The sequence below is a fragment of the Adelges cooleyi genome, unplaced genomic scaffold (genome assembly GCF_023614345.1).
Source record: "Adelges cooleyi isolate 19-005CV unplaced genomic scaffold, UGA_ACOO_1.1 ACOO_flye_CR_arks_rails_tigmint_CR_PRNA_9, whole genome shotgun sequence".
Lineage (NCBI taxonomy): Eukaryota > Metazoa > Arthropoda > Insecta > Hemiptera > Adelgidae > Adelges > Adelges cooleyi.
The window spans coordinates 13055985-13072699 of NW_026096579.1; the positions used below are offsets into that span (position 1 = coordinate 13055985).

The window sequence follows — 16715 nt, forward strand, 5'->3', positions numbered from 1 at the left end:
AACAATGTATATTTAAATTGTGATTATACGTAAATTATATATTATATACTAAGTCAATTATTAAATTTAGTGTAAATTACACTAAACAAAATTACTAAGGCCTATTAATAACGAAAATATTAAAATCTTTAAAGCCTTGTCGACTCAGTGTTGGCTATGTTAAGATCCAAGTACAATAATACTTTCAATGTACTTTATAAGCAAATTGTTCCTGGTAAAAAGTTTCAACTATTTTTTACTAAAAATTAATTCATCTTAGATGACCATTATACATAAAACCATAGGGCTATGTTAATGCAATTCTAAGTTGAAATTGCTCATTGGCTAAATTTTTAATAAAATAAAATCGTAATAATATTTAATAGCTATTATGAAATCTTGCATGAAATAAATACGTAAATGCGAATACTAAAACTAAGCGACGGAAAGTAAAAAATACATTTTAGGCAACTTGCCGAAATCCAACTTACAGCTAAAATAAATACACAGAATAATGGCAATAATCCAGGAATAAAATGTTTAATATTTTCTTATTATTTTACTCATTGTAATCTATAAAATTAAATATGTTTTTATTTTTCTACTGTTATCAAGTAGGTCATGTCTATTAATGAGTATCTTGCCTTTGTATATAAATATGAATAACAAAACATAATTTAAAATTCGCCATTCGCGTATAATAATTTACTTTAATTATGATATAAATAAAAGCAACCTTTAGTAGATACTTCATACAAAGTCATATTAAATTTCTACAATTCACATCCTAGACAGACAAACCAATTTCGGGAGGCTGGAGCCCCCTTACCACCCACATAAATACGCCCTTGTGTATGGATCGCATTGTAAGAATCCGGGGTGAAACTAAAGGAGGTGGGGTTACTTTCTCTTTTCCCCTCAACTGGCTGTCTCAGTTGGCTATACGAGAAAAAAATTGATAAATTGTCAAATTTGATACTCGATAGGCATAAAATGTTTTATAAAATACTATTATTACAATTACTACTTTAAAAATTTGTATTGGAATGGGCATCTAATCACCAAAAGTTGTAAAACTGACCTCCAACAAGTAACAACAATTATTGTAGCTGGAACATTTTGTTAGAAATGGCCAATCTCACAATATGCCTTACTTAACGCCCCAATGATGTAATACCTGATGTAGTAAATATCTATCTAATAACAGAGAAGAAAATGACAAGCTTTAAATTCAAAGTAACGAAGTTTTAGTCCACACCAAGGGGTCCATATACATGTAAGTTATTTATCAAAAAATCTTAGTTCAAAACTATAATATATATATATATATTAGTCAGTGTCAAACCATTAATTTTAGTCTATAATGATCACATAATCTTACTATTTCGATCACAACAAAGATATTTTATTACTGTGCTATTAAATAATATATTTACCATACAGTTTTAGTTATTAATTAGTAATATATATTGTGATATGAAAAATATCCCCTATACCGAACGCCTTAATAAATAGGTATGCCATATGAAGGGTATTCTTATCTTCAACAGCTTAGGTATATTATGTATTTCATTTTAGTAGGAAAGAAATATTTTAGTAAAAATAATTACTGGGAAAAATAATTGCCACACCTCTTTTATTCTTAACTTTTGTGGAGTTCAAATTCCCATATTTTGTCTCACAGCTTGCCGGCACTGACAATACTGAGTTAGTAAATAGCACACCATAACAAACCTTATTTTGTGAATTTATAATATAAAATAAAGTGGGGATATGCAATACCCTTTTATATTTAAGCCATGTTTGTGCATGTGTGTTTTTAGTTTCGATTTAAACCGTTATGGCATAATATTGTTTTAAATATTCCGTTTAAAATATTAATTTGAACTGTACATCGCTTAGTTAGAATACCGTTCATTTTTTACTGATTTGTTTATTGTGAAATGTGAATTAGTGGCTTTCATTTTCTCGTATTTTGTGAGAAATTTTACTAATCAAAATGTCGTCTATGATGTTTCAATCGATATTAATGAACGATGAGTAAGTTGCAATAAATATTAAATATGCACCTAAAAACTACACTTCTATTTGTCTTTGGTTACACCTAATATTGATAATCATTGTAAATAAATCATGACTTACATATTTTTGTCAAAAGAAACTAGAATTACTTTGCTATGTACCTTTTTTTACATTCGTTAGGCTATAATAATATATTAAGAGGCATTTTCGCACAATTGATACTTTTAATATTAAGGGTGCTTAAAAACGACCTATACAATTTTTAATGATGGGTATTCTGTTAATTTGACTAACATTTGTTTATTATTGTTACGTTAGGGGCTCTAAAATATTTACATTTTACATCCTAGATTCGTTTAGTATATCTATGTTTGATGATAATAAAATTATCTTTAATTGTTTCAATAATTTATTCAAATAATTGTATTGTTTAATGTTTAGTCCTGATTCTAACAAAATTCAAATAATTCTGGATGAGCTTCATACATATTCTCAGAATGAGATCATGAAAGTGAAGAAAAATTTGGACATCATTTATGGTGCTTATTCTGAAGAAAAAACGAATGGAATAAACCAAATACATGAACACTTAATGAACCACATTACCGTAAATTAAATACATAACTTACTGTAACATATGTCATGCTGAAACATTATTATTTTGTGTATTAGGCTTTCTTTGACGATGTAGTTTTAGAATCTAACAAGGACAAACAAAATATTATAAAAGAAATTGAAGATTTATTGGTCGAAAAAGATATTTTGGAAAAGGTAAGATTTTTAAAAATGGATTAAACATTTTAAGTCTTATATTTTATGTATTTTATTTCTATTTTTGCAACTGAGCTTTAGTCATTATAATTAATAAATAATTTATTCATATACCCATAGGAACTTCAGATGAGCATTCCTATTGATGATCATAATGATGCTACACCCTTGATTGATGTTCAAATAAATATTGATAAAGCATTGAAGGGATGTAGAAAAATAAAAGAAGAACGTATGAAAGAGTTAAAAAGACTTCAAGATGAAGTAAATACATTTTTCTTGATCTACAATTTTTATTTTTATTATCCAATAAAATATAATCCAAACTACATATTAAATAGGAAATAAAAGTATGCAACGTATTGGGCGAGCAACCAAAATTTGCGGGCATTAAAAGTATGCCCTCTGCAACACAATTAGATACTATTAAACATCATTTGGTAGATTTGAAAAATACACAGGTAAAGTAAATGTGTAAGGTAAAACAACACGACACTTATTTATATTGATGTACTTGTACTCTTATGTTTTAAAGATTAAACGTCGAGATATCTTTGTGGAGCATAAAGCTATTGTAGAATCATTAATGGAATCGTTAGAAGAAACGGCAATACTGAGTTTTGATAAATTGGTTTTGGGTAATCCGAGCCAGTTTATATTATCTAAGTCAAATTTAGATGAACTTCAGGTAAACATTAATTAAGTTAATGTAACATTTATGCGAAATCTCGGGCCCAAAATAATTTTGTACACAAGATTAATATATATATATATTATGTTTTCTTTCTAGAAATTAATAAAACGTCTCGAAGAACAGACAGAAAATCAAAAATGTGTGTCTATGGAATTACGTACAAAACTAAGTTCTTTGTGGGATAGGCTACAAATTGATGTAACCTACAGAGAACAATTTGTCAGTAACAAAAAAGGTTTCGGCAAGAGAGTAATACAAGAGGTAAATTTATAGAGAAAAAAAAATATATGTATAATAAACATTTGACAAATAATTTTTTTTCCTAGTTAAAAGCTGAAGTTGAGAGATGTGAGACGCTCAAAAAAGAAAACATCAAACAATTTATTGAAAATCTTCGTTCTGAACTTAATGACTTATGGGATAAATGTCATTATGGTGAGCATCAAAGGAAAGAATGCCAAATATATTATAGCCCTGAATACAATGAAGATGTTATGGACTTATTAGATTTGGAAGTAGAAGCAGCTAAGAAATTTTATAATGATAACAAGTGAATAAAAAAATCAATTTTGCTAATTGGAAAATATTGTAAACATAACTTTTCTTTACAGAGAGATTTATTACTTAATCGAAGAACGAGATAAATTATGGACTAAAATGGTCATGGTGCAAGAACAAGCTAACGACCCCGCTCGCTTGTGGCAAAATAGAGGTGGCCAACTATTAAAAGAAGAAAAAGAACGAAAGCTTATTCAAAAAGTAATATTTTTAAATGTTGAAATACTTTATTTAATTACTTTAGTAAATTAAACTTAACCACACAAAATAATACACTTAAGTGTAAAAGCGTATTTTACTAGAAATGCTGTCATCATGAAGAGTTTATTTTTTTTGTGGTTAAAGGTTTTTTAAATATTTTATTGATTTTTTTTTTTTTACTATGTTTAACAACAACATTTTAACAGTTTTTTCTACATATAATACAAACTATTTAGATGTATAAAGTCTAAAATTAATATCAAATACAATTTAAAACTAACAATTAGTTCATAAATATGTATTAGGGAAATAAGTTAGTTGTATAATATAAAAAATGAATTTAAGAGCAATTTATATTATAACTGGTGACCAGTATAAGTTAATTCATACGAATAAATAAAATGGTAAAATTAAATTTATAGGAATTGCCAAAAGTGGACAAACAACTTCGTGGCTTAGTACAGTCTTATGAACAAAAAAATGGTTGTAATTTCTTGTATAAAGACAAAAGACTGTTGGACATAATTGAAACACAGTGGGATGAAATGAAAAACAATAAAAAACCATCACAGTGTACAAAGGTATCAGTTAAATAATTTTTCATTATTAAAACTTATAATAATTCAAAAAAATATTTATTCATAAATTACAGTCTAAAACTCAATTGTTAAAGAAAGTTCAAACGCCACAAGCTTTGGCTAACAACAAAAGAAAGTTAGTCATAACACCTGGAAGCCAAGCTTGTAAAGTCCGTAAAATGAGTGTGGACCATAAAGCTGTTCTGCCTAATGTAAGTATACTTTTGATTTATAAATTTAATTTAATTGTCATGTATCTATTTGGCTTTGTTTGTTGTTGTTGTTTAGATATCACCCAGAAGGGAGTTGTTTCCTATAAACACAAACATCGCCTTATTGGTCCCATTCAATTCGACCAATTTAAATGACATTTCAGCGAGGATGCAGTGATGAAAATGTGTCTGTAGAATCCTATGCGACCTTTCAGGTTTGATTTATTTAAATATTTAGTAATAGTGCTGATGTTCCATTGAGCGGTACCCTTAAGATAATTGCATGCAATCTGTTTTTAAGGAGTTTTGTATAGGCAATATTTGAGAAGAAAAAAGAGGTTTTAATAAATTTTGATGTGTCAATTATTATTTTTAGTTTAAATCATTTTTTCTAAGAGTAAAAACCATTTTGGTTTATTTTAGATCTAAAAGCCAGACAAAATGTCGACTACATAGAAGGATGGTCCAATTTCAATTCTGTAAAAAGATTCGAGTTCTTTGGCTACTTTACTATGTTATCTAGGAAGCCGATTTTTATTAAAACATTTTAGTTCGTAAGTAAAAACTCAACATTCTGTTTCTTACATAACCTAGTCAAGTTGCAAAAATAACTCTTTGTCTTTAAAGAATTAAAATCAGACCATATTAAGTAGTTGAATTTTTGTCTGGTTTATTAATCCAAAACGTGAAAAAAAGCAGACTGCAAGCAATAATTTCCTTAACTCAAAACTGATGAACATGACAAATACCATTCTTCCCCCTTGCCCTTCATTTATTATGACAATGCATTTTTGAATTTGCTATTTAATAATTAACATTTATGCATAATCTTTTCTATACAAATATGAGAGATTTGAATTTTGAGCTTAAAAATAATTTTAGGAACACCTTGAAAACCCAAAACAAATGTTGTTAAGTCCGACTTCAAAGCATATCCTGAAAGAGTCAAACGCCCGATATACTCCTCGAAAACCCATTCTGCGAACCAACCAAGCTTACTCGAACTATAAATAACAAATTACCGATTATATTTTAACTTATTTCTTTTATATTTCATATAACCATCTGTTCTTTAGTTTCGGTTTTAACAAATTACCAGGGTTTTTGTATGTATTTTTTATCAATATGATTTCGTTAAGGTTGTTCTTTTTTGTGTATTTGATTTCTGCATAATAACGTAGGTTGTTAAATGTGAATATTGTTAATTTTTTTAAAGTTTTATACTATGAGACTTATTACTAATGTTCCATCAACTATTCTTTGAATTTTGTTCTATTGTGTAATTATTTTTATTATAAATACAACTTGTAAGTTTTATACTGGATATTTTACTAATAACACTTTTTTATAAAAATATAATTTGTTGTCTCATGTCATAATTTTTGTTTTTCGTCTAACAAAAAATCAAATCACTCCAAAACATAATAACATTTTTTTAAGTTATACTGTAACTATAATATTTATTTTTAATTTGGTATTTTTTCCTACAAAACCCATGCGATGAAGAAAAAGTAATACTACATAAATACAAATATGTTAATATTTTAACAGCGGTTACCAATAGTGCTTCACAGTACCAGTTGTTTACACCAATTATACTTTATCAATTTTTTTCTTAATTAATCATTTCAATAATAATTTACGTATAGTACAATAATATACATAGATACTAGATATTTCATAATATTATTTAATTACTATCCTGTACAATTTTTATAAATTCACTTACTATATTGGTTTTTACTAAACACAACTAGTTACTATTTTTTTCTGTAGACTATATATTAAATATATATTTTTAATTATAAATAAATTCAAATGCAGTAAGAGTTCATTGTTTTTAAAACATCATTGACCAGTAATTTTTTTTTATAAATATTGATTTTCCTCAAATCTTTCAAAAGTAAATAATCCGTAACATTTGACTGGAGTATCTTTGTATTTTATAACAAAAACCATACTTTACAAAACATGGATAGCGCCTTATAAAATGTTTAAATTTTGATCATTTTTATCAAAATTCTAAATTTTACTAAACATGAGCAATGAGCATTATGAATATTTACTTTTGAATAATTTGAGAAAAATCAATATTTATAAAAAAAATTTCTGGTCAATGATTTTTTAAAGACGATGAACCTCTACTGCATTTGAGTATATTTATACTTTTAAAATAGTTAATAGACAGTGTGGAAGGACATAAAAATTTTTATAAATAAAAAAAAAAAATGTTAAGTTTACCATAAAAAAATTATAAGGAATAAAACATATTTTAAATCAATAATTAAATGCTTAAAAGTACTTGGAATTAAATCGTTGAAAAAGTAATGGTGCCAATATATCTAAAACTTAATAAAAGTAGTTATTAAAAAAAAAAGTTGTATTAATAAATACTTAATTAATAAAACCGTAATAACATTTAATAGCTATATTAAATCTTGTATGAAATAAATACGTAAATGCGAATACTAAAACTAAGCGACGGAAAGTAAAAAATAAATTTATTAGGCAACTTGTCGAAATATAACTTAACTACACCTAAAATAAATACACAAAATAATCGCAATAATCCAGAAATAAAATGTTTAACATTTTCTTATTATTTTACTCATTGTAATCTATAAAATTAAATATGTTTTTATTTTTCTACTGTTATCAAGTAGGTCATGTCTATTAATGAGTACCTCGCCATTGTATATAAATATGAAAAACAAAACAATATATACAATTCGCCATTCGCGTATAATAATTTACTTTAATTATGATATAAATAAAAGCAACCTCTAGTAGATCCTTCATATACAGTATAATAATATGATATATATTATGTACTAAGTAACCACACTCAGGCCTCAACCATTAACATAATAAGTAATAACTAATATTACCTAATGAACAATTTATTTTTTATACACTTAATGGCTGTAGAGTATCAGTATGTATGGATCGCATTGTAAGAATCCGGGGCGAAACTAAAGGAGGTGGGGTTACTTTCTCTTTTCCCCTCAATGGGCTGTCTCAGTTGGCTATACGAGAAAAAAATTGATAAATTGTCAAATTTGATACTCGATAGGCATAAAATGTTTTATAAAATACAATTATTACAATTACTACTTTGAAAATCTGTATTGGAATGGGCATCTGATCACCAAAAGCTGTAAAACTGACCTCCAACAAGTAACAACAATTATTGTAGCTGGAACATTTTGTAAGAGTTGGCCAATCTCACAATATACTTAGTCTATAATGATCACATAATCTTACTATGTCGATCATAACAAAGACATTTTATAATTGTACTACTAACTACTAAGTAATAATGTCATAGTTATTGTATTTTATTATTATTCAATTAACAATCTACAGTTTACTTACTGATTATGGATAGGAGTTACATTGTTCTAATAAGTTAAAGTCTAGACGATAGATGTTTAAAATTCGAAAGAAATTGTTCAACATTTTTTTTTAGGATTTTTAAAAGTGGATTTTGGCGGCGCGCTTGCAGTGCTGCTGCTAGCGCGCTCTGTTAGTTTGAGAACTAAATATTATTAACACTAGGAAGTAACAGCTGTAAAAAAAAAAACCATATATAAATCGATATAATTTTATTAAATCAAACAAACAGAAAAAATAGCGTTGGTCAATAAGCAAAATTTTTATTAGTTTACATTAATGTGTATTTTTTAGAATATGATTAGTTTCACTAATAATTGAAAATGAGGTGAAAATGGCAACGTCGCTCAACGGTGATACGCTAACACCTTTGTTGTTACTCGTTTGAACCAAAAACCGTTACAATAAAAAACCGACATTTCGCCACCACCAATGGAGACGTGAGTTTTCAGTTTATAGTTTATACATCATTATTTGTTATTTATAATATTTTGTTGGTGTGTATGTGCGTGTGTATTTCCAGTTTCGATTTTAAATGTAATGGCATAATATTGTTTTAAATATTCCGTTCCGTTTAAAATATTAATTTGAACTGTACATCGTTTAGTTAGAACACCGTTCATTTTCTACTGGTTTGTGTATTGTGAAATGTGAATTATTGGCTTTGATTTTCTCGTATTTCGTGTGTTATTTTACAAATCAAAATGTCGTCTATGATGTTTGGATCGCCATTGTTGAAAGATGAGTAAGTTCTTACATTCGTTATGCTATAATAATATATTATTCGATTATTTCTGTTGAAAAATAATAGTATGTTTAGTTTGAGTTAAGAACTTCTCATTAAATCTACGGATTCCTCTTCCTAGTTCAAAAGTTATAGCTACTTGAACTATAAAGTATTGTTGTGCGATAAACCCTTGCAGGTTGAAAAACACACCCTTTTGCTTAATAACACTATATAATAATGATTTTTTTATCACAACAAATTATTTTCTGTCTTTACTAATTTATATCTACTTTCTAATTTTTTATTTTAAAGGGTGGATGGGAAGTATTGGTTTAGAATCGTTACTCGTTAGGTGGGTGTCTGTTTGCACTGCAGTATCATGTTAGCTTTTTTTTTCCTTTTTGATAAGCAATTTTTTCCTCTGAAGGTTTGAGACTAGAATCGGCTCCTAAATTTGGTAGGCGTAGGGAATCCCTAAAGTAGTGGGCATACTATAATAGCTTGCAGCTGACAGTTGATTCGCTACTACTGGATTATGGAGCAGGCATCTTTCACATTGATAATTTTCTATGATCAATAGCTATAAGTTTTGAACGAGGGGTGCCACGGATTTCTCGCCCAAAATGGCTTAAAAAAGGAACCCGGTATAGTGTATTTTATTCCAAATTAAATACTACCACAATTAATTAAAATGAAACCATAAACACAAATATTGACAAACTTAAAATAAGAATACCGAATATGTGCCAAAGTTGAATATGGGTAGTTTTAATAAAGTAAATAAATAGAACACTGAACTGAGTTATGAATTATATCGTTTATTAATGAATTTACACAAACATTTCAAAACAGACTGACACTTGAAGATGTCTGTACTCTGACCCTTAAAATCCAAATTCCTCCCGAGGGCTCTTAAAGTGACAAATAGGAGGAAGTTCTCTGAATAATGGACTTTGGTACATCGTTCAAAGGCATTTTTCAATTATTAGATTAAAGAGGCATTTTCACACAATTGATACTATTAATATTAAGGGTGCTTAAAAACTACCTATACCATTTTAAATAATGGGTATTCTGTTAGTTTGACTGACATTTGTTTATTATTGTTACGCTAGGGGTCCTACAATATTTACATTTGACATTTTTTATCCTAGATTCGTTTAGTATATCTATGTTTGATGATAATAAAATTATCTTTAATAGTTTCAATCATTTATTCAAATAATTGTATTGTTTAGTATATCTATGTTTGATGAAAATAAAATTATCTTTAATAGTTTCAATCATTTATTCAAATAATTGTATTGTTTAATGTTTAGTCCAGATTCTAACAAAATTCAAATAATTCTGGATGAGCTTCATACATATTCACAGAATGAGATCATGAAAGTGAAGAAAAATTTGGACATCATTTATGGTGCTTATTCTGAAGAAAAAACGAATGGAATAAACCAAATACATGAACACTTGATGAACCATATTACCGTAAATTAAATACATAACTTACTGTAACATATGTCATGCTGAAACATTATTATTTTGTCTTTTAGGCTTTCTTTGACGATGTAGTTTTAGAATCTAACAAGGACAAACAAAATATTATAAAAGAAATTGAAGATTTATTGGTCGAAAAAGATATTTTGGAAAAGGTAAGATTTTTAAAAATGGATTAAACATTTTAAGTCTTATATTTTATGTATTTTATTTCTATTTTTGCAACTGAGCTTTAGTCATTATAATTAATAAATAATTTATTCATATACCCATAGGAACTTCAGATGAGCATTCCTATTGATGATCATAATGATGCTACACCCTTGATTGATGTTCAAATAAATATTGATAAAGCATTGAAGGGATGTAGAAAAATAAAAGAAGAACGTATGAAAGAGTTAAAAAGACTTCAAGATGAAGTAAATACATTTTTCTTGATCTACAATTTTTATTTTTATTATCCAATAAAATATAATCCAAACTACATATTAAATAGGAAATAAAAGTATGCAACGTATTGGGCGAGCAACCAAAATTTGCGGGCATTAAAAGTATGCCCTCTGCAACACAATTAGATACTATTAAACATCATTTGGTAGATTTGAAAAATACACAGGTAAAGTAAATGTGTAAGGTAAAACAACACGACACTTATTTATATTGATGTACTTGTACTCTTATGTTTTAAAGATTAAACGTCGAGATATCTTTGTGGAGCATAAAGCTATTGTAGAATCATTAATGGAATCGTTAGAAGAAACGGCAATACTGAGTTTTGATAAATTGGTTTTGGGTAATCCGAGCCAGTTTATATTATCTAAGTCAAATTTAGATGAACTTCAGGTAAACATTAATTAAGTTAATGTAACATTTATGCGAAATCTCGGACCCAAAATAATTTTGTACACAAGATTAATATATATATATATTATGTTTTCTTTCTAGAAATTAATAAAACGTCTCGAAGAACAGACAGAAAATCAAAAATGTGTGTCTATGGAATTACGTACAAAACTAAGTTCTTTGTGGGATAGGCTACAAATTGATGTAACCTACAGAGAACAATTTGTCAGTAACAAAAAAGGTTTCGGCAAGAGAGTAATACAAGAGGTAAATTTATAGAGAAAAAAAAATATATGTATAATAAACATTTGACAAATAATTTTTTTTCCTAGTTAAAAGCTGAAGTTGAGAGATGTGAGACGCTCAAAAAAGAAAACATCAAACAATTTATTGAAAATCTTCGTTCTGAACTTAATGACTTATGGGATAAATGTCATTATGGTGAGCATCAAAGGAAAGAATGCCAAATATATTATAGCCCTGAATACAATGAAGATGTTATGGACTTATTAGATTTGGAAGTAGAAGCAGCTAAGAAATTTTATAATGATAACAAGTGAATAAAAAAATCAATTTTGCTAATTGGAAAATATTGTAAACATAACTTTTCTTTACAGAGAGATTTATTACTTAATCGAAGAACGAGATAAATTATGGACTAAAATGGTCATGATGCAAGAACAAGCTAACGACCCCGCTCGCTTGTGGCAAAATAGAGGTGGCCAACTATTAAAAGAAGAAAAAGAACGAAAGCTTATTCAAAAAGTAATATTTTTAAATGTTGAAATACTTTATTTAATTACTTTAGTAAATTAAACTTAACCACACAAAATAATACACTTAAGTGTAAAAGCGTATTTTACTAGAAATGCTGTCATCATGAAGAGTTTATTTTTTTTGTGGTTAAAGGTTTTTTAAATATTTTATTGATTTTTTTTTTTTTACTATGTTTAACAACAACATTTTAACAGTTTTTTCTACATATAATACAAACTATTTAGATGTATAAAGTCTAAAATTAATATCAAATACAATTTAAAACTAACAATTAATTCATAAATATATGTTTGATAATAATATATAATAGAACGATGTTAATAAAAATAACATCGTTAATATCATTACTTTAAAAAAATAAGTAAATGGGAAGAATGGACAACAACATTCTATGGTAAAATTATATTAGTTGGTTTAACTTTTTTAAAACAGCTGTGAGCTATGTCATATTATAAAGTTCTAAACGTTATAAGATATTAGAACAGAAAATGAACAATGTGATGAAGATGTATTAGGGCATTAAGTTAGTTGTATAATATAAAAAATGAACTTAAGAGCAATTTACATTATAACTGGTGACCAGTATAATGTTTTAATGGTAAAATTAAATTTATAGGAATTGCCAAAAGTGGACAAACAACTTCGTGGCTTAATACAGTTTTATGAACAGAAAAATGGTTGTAATTTCTTGTATAAAGACAAAAGACTGTTGGACATAATTGAAACACAGTGGGTTGAAATGAAAAACACTAAAAAAACACCACAGTATACAAAGGTATCAGTTAAATAATTTTTCATTATAAAAACTTATAATAATTCAAAAAAATATTTAATCTTATATTGCAGCCTAAAACTCAAATGTTCAATAAAGTTCAAACGCCACAAGCTTTGGCTAACAACAAAAGAAAGATAGTCACAACATCTGGAAGCCACGCATCTAAGGTCCGTAAAATCGGCGTGGACCATAAAGCCGTGGTAACAAAATAAGATATTGACCCCAAGAGCACATTAAACTTACTAATGACTATTTTATTTCTGACTTGCATATAATTTTAACCTTAATATCTTCATTGTACACTATCCGTATAATTATTATGTACACTTCCTATGTTATTTATTTTTTATTTTATATAATAATAATATATTAAGAATAATTATACTTCATTGGTTAGACCTCGTTTATCAGACCTTTGAAAATTGTATATATATTATCTAAACTAATAATAAATGGTTGTCTATCAGCATTTGTCTAATAAGTGCCAAAGAGATTATTTGAAAGTATTTTACACTGACACTTGAATATTTTGAAATATATAATTATCTGAACTAAGTCAAATAAACGAGGTTCTGCCTAGTGTAAGTATACTTTTGATTGATACATTTAATTTAATTGTCACTAATCTTTTTTGTTTTGTTTATTGTTATTGTTTAGATAACACCCAGAAGGGAGTTGTTTTCTAAAAACACAAATGTTGCTACACTGGTACCATTAAACTCGACCAAGTTAAATGATATTAATTTAACTACAAACCAACCGTGTATGACATTTCAGCGAGGATCCAATGATGAAAATGTGTCTGTAGAATCCTATGCGACCTTTCAGGTTTGATTTACGTGAGATCAATGCGTTCCACATCACTTCTTTTGGTGTGAATTTTTCACTATCGCTTTTTTTTATTTATTCATTTTTTTTTATTATTCAAATTTAATTAATTTTTAGTTTATGTAAAACCTGTTTTGCCAATTGTTTTATTATTTTTATCCTAGATTAACTTAATTAAAACAATTTGCATGATATATTATTTATTATTATTTATCAAAGAATATGAAGGGCACCAGGAAAGAATGATAGTAATCCATTAATGACAATTTTTCAGGAGAACAAAAACAAAGTTAGTTTATGTGTACAAATCTGTGTTGACCGTTTTTCAGGCGCCAAGTTTGTCCCACAGTAACCTTTTTTTTTTGTCTGAATGGATTTCGAAAGCAGTAATAGTGCTAATGTACCATTGAGTGGTACCATTAGAGGATTGTATGCGATCTGTTTTTAAGGAGTTTTGTATAGGCAATATTTAAGAAAAAATGAGGTTTTAATACATTTTGATGTGTCAATTAATTTATCGGTTAATTTGTCTAAGTTTCGAGCCAAACAAAATGTCGACTACATAGAAGGATGGTGCAATTTCAATTCTGTTAAAAGATTAGAGTTCTTTGGCTACTTTACTATGTTATCTAGGAAGCCGATTTTTATTTAAAAATTTCAGTTTTTTATAGTAAATTAAATTTATGATTTGTTCAATACTAAAACCCAATTTTTTACATAAAAGAAGCAAAAAATCAACATTCTGTTTCTTACATAACCTAGTCAAGTTGCAAAAATAACTCTTTGTCTTTAAAGAATTAAAATCAGACCATATTAAGTAGTTGAATTTTTGTCTGGTTTATTAATCCAAAACGTGAAAAAAAGCAGACTGCAAGCAATAATTTCCTTAACTCAAAACTGATGAACATGACAAATACCATTCTTCCCCCTTGCCCTTCATTTATTATGACAATGCATTTTTGAATTTGCTATTTAATAATTAACATTTATGCATAATCTTTTCTATACAAATATGAGAGATTTGAATTTTGAGCTTAAAAATAATTTTAGGAACACCTTGAAAACCCAAAACAAATGTTGTTAAGTCCGACTTCAAAGCATATCCTGAAAGAGTCAAACGCCCGATATACTCCTCGAAAACCATTTGCGAAAACTCCTGTAAAAGGATCAAAATTACCACTACCATCCACGCCAAAAACTCCATTACGAACGACTCCTGGGAGAGCTGTCAATCCTCGTACAGTTACCAAGCTTACTCGAACTATAAATAACAAATTACCGATTATATTTTAACTTATTTCTTTTATATTTCATATAACCATCTGTTCTTTAGTTTCGGTTTTAACAAATTACCAGGGTTTTTGTATGTATTTTTAATTTTTTATCAATATGATTTCGTTAAGGTTGTTCTTTTTTGTGTATTTGATTTCTGCATAATAACGTAGGTTGTTAAATGTGTATATTGATAAAATTTTATATCATGAGACTTATCACTAATGTTCCATCAACCATTCTTTGTATTTTGTTCTATTGTGAATTTATTGTTTAATTGTTTTTATTATAAATACATCTTGTAAGTTTAATATTGGACATTTCACTAATAATACTTATTTTTATAAAAATATAATATGTTGTCTCGTGTCAGATTTTGTTTTTCGAGTAACAAAAATTCAAAGCACTCAAATACGCAATAATTTTTTTTTAGGTTTTACTGTAACTATAATATGTTTATTTTTAATTTTTTTTTTTTATGAAATGTATCTTAATTATTTAAAGTTGTAGTATTTATTAAAATTAATAAAAAAAACTTAACAGTATTATTAATATTTTTATAATCATAACATGTAAAATGTTAGTAAACTGTATATAAGATTATCACCTGATTTTATATTATATTTATATATTAAGATTATACTGAGTTTTAAAATAAAAAAGAGAATTAGTTGTTATATTATACCAATTGGTGGACTGTATTAAATACAATATTAATCAATAACAACCTTCATCATAAAATTATATTTAATATGCTAATTTATGTGTACTTATGTTATTTGTATACTTCATACAATGTGCATATTTGAAAGTGTTGGAATATCAAACATTTACACATCTAAATATTCAAAACAGGTTTTTAAATTGTTTAAAGATGATCACTAATTTAAAGTATTACACCCCATTTTTGTGCTTCAATATCATAATTAATGTAATTTATTAGTGTTACAAGCTCAAATGAATAAATATTTTGAGTAGAAGAAAAAAAAATGTTTAGCAGTAAGCAGTAGAAAAATACAAAATCGACTTTATTTTGTTGAGTTTTATTTTAAGCGACGATTGTATTTTTTTCTTTTGTGTTATGGTTAATATGCAGCCAAATCATAAGTTTGACCAATTTGGTCAGCAATCACGCGATATTCCTGTTTAGCAGTGTCAAGTTTCTCTAAAACATGTTAAAAAAAAATATTAGTAAACATATCACTATTATTTTTAATATGGTTATTTAATAATCAATATATCAGGAATTTTAAAATATACCTCATTCTTATAACAAAGGCAACAACACTAAACAATAACAAACACAAGGGGGCCTACTAAATTAATCTGGAAGTGTTATATTATAAGGAGTGCGCAACTGCTCCCAACGAAGAAGGTCGAATCGGTGTTAGTAAAAGTGAGCTTTAACATATTTTAGGGTGAATAAAATAAACATTCAAATGTATATGTTTTCTATGTTATTAGACATTATAAAAATAATTTATTCTTAATATCTTTAGACGCCAAGACTGCGGCAGTTTTCGTGGGAGATATCCATATGTCCACTATTAGATGATGGCGATAAGTCAAAATCGAGACACGATCGTTTTCG

General features: G+C 27.1%; 2 protein-coding genes and 1 long non-coding RNA gene across 8 annotated transcripts; 2 read left to right on the plus strand and 1 right to left on the minus strand.

The window, feature by feature from the left end:
- Positions 1 to 1978: 1978 nt before the first annotated feature.
- On the plus strand, positions 1979 to 6029 carry LOC126846284 (protein regulator of cytokinesis 1-like). Its single transcript, XM_050585574.1, is given in 14 exon segments — positions 1979 to 2019; positions 2443 to 2608; positions 2674 to 2772; positions 2893 to 3036; positions 3114 to 3233; positions 3308 to 3460; positions 3563 to 3727; positions 3793 to 4016; positions 4078 to 4225; positions 4648 to 4806; positions 4878 to 5015; positions 5092 to 5177; positions 5179 to 5230; positions 5898 to 6029. Coding segments are annotated over 14 exon segments (1827 nt in total).
- A 1915-nt stretch (positions 6030 to 7944) lies between these two features.
- LOC126846603 (uncharacterized) lies at positions 7945 to 8563 on the minus strand. The gene is made up of 3 exons (XR_007686908.1): positions 8391 to 8563; positions 8121 to 8256; positions 7945 to 8041 (listed from the first exon to the last, which is right to left on the minus strand). It is a non-coding gene; the product is annotated as an uncharacterized LOC126846603 (long non-coding RNA).
- A 132-nt stretch (positions 8564 to 8695) lies between these two features.
- On the plus strand, positions 8696 to 15801 carry LOC126846600 (protein regulator of cytokinesis 1-like). Of its 6 annotated transcripts, none has more exons than XM_050586222.1 (14): positions 8696 to 8848; positions 8932 to 9153; positions 10455 to 10620; positions 10686 to 10784; positions 10905 to 11048; positions 11126 to 11245; positions 11320 to 11472; positions 11575 to 11739; positions 11805 to 12028; positions 12090 to 12237; positions 12866 to 13024; positions 13096 to 13224; positions 13682 to 13852; positions 14903 to 15801. In XM_050586222.1, exons 2-14 carry the CDS (start codon positions 9113 to 9115, stop codon positions 15143 to 15145), a joined length of 1962 nt encoding a protein of 653 aa, XP_050442179.1. In that variant the 5' UTR covers positions 8696 to 8848; positions 8932 to 9112; the 3' UTR covers positions 15146 to 15801. The 6 variants fall into 6 exon arrangements, with proteins under 6 accessions (XP_050442179.1, XP_050442180.1, XP_050442177.1 ...); XM_050586223.1 differs by having other exon boundaries at positions 9016 to 9153; XM_050586220.1 differs by lacking the exon at positions 8696 to 8848 and having other exon boundaries at positions 8866 to 9153.
- The last annotated feature ends 914 nt before the right edge of the window (positions 15802 to 16715 follow it).

Bases quoted from the DNA above. Each gene is read 5' to 3' on its own strand.
- LOC126846600 (XM_050586222.1), top strand. From the start codon at position 9,113: ATGTCGTCTATGATGTTTGGATCGCCATTGTTGAAAGATGA. The intron at 12,029-12,089 runs GTGAATAAAAAA...TTTTCTTTACAG, and splicing joins AAATTTTATAATGATAACAA to AGAGATTTATTACTTAATCG. The intron at 13,853-14,902 runs GTTTGATTTACG...AAATAATTTTAG, and splicing joins AATCCTATGCGACCTTTCAG to GAACACCTTGAAAACCCAAA.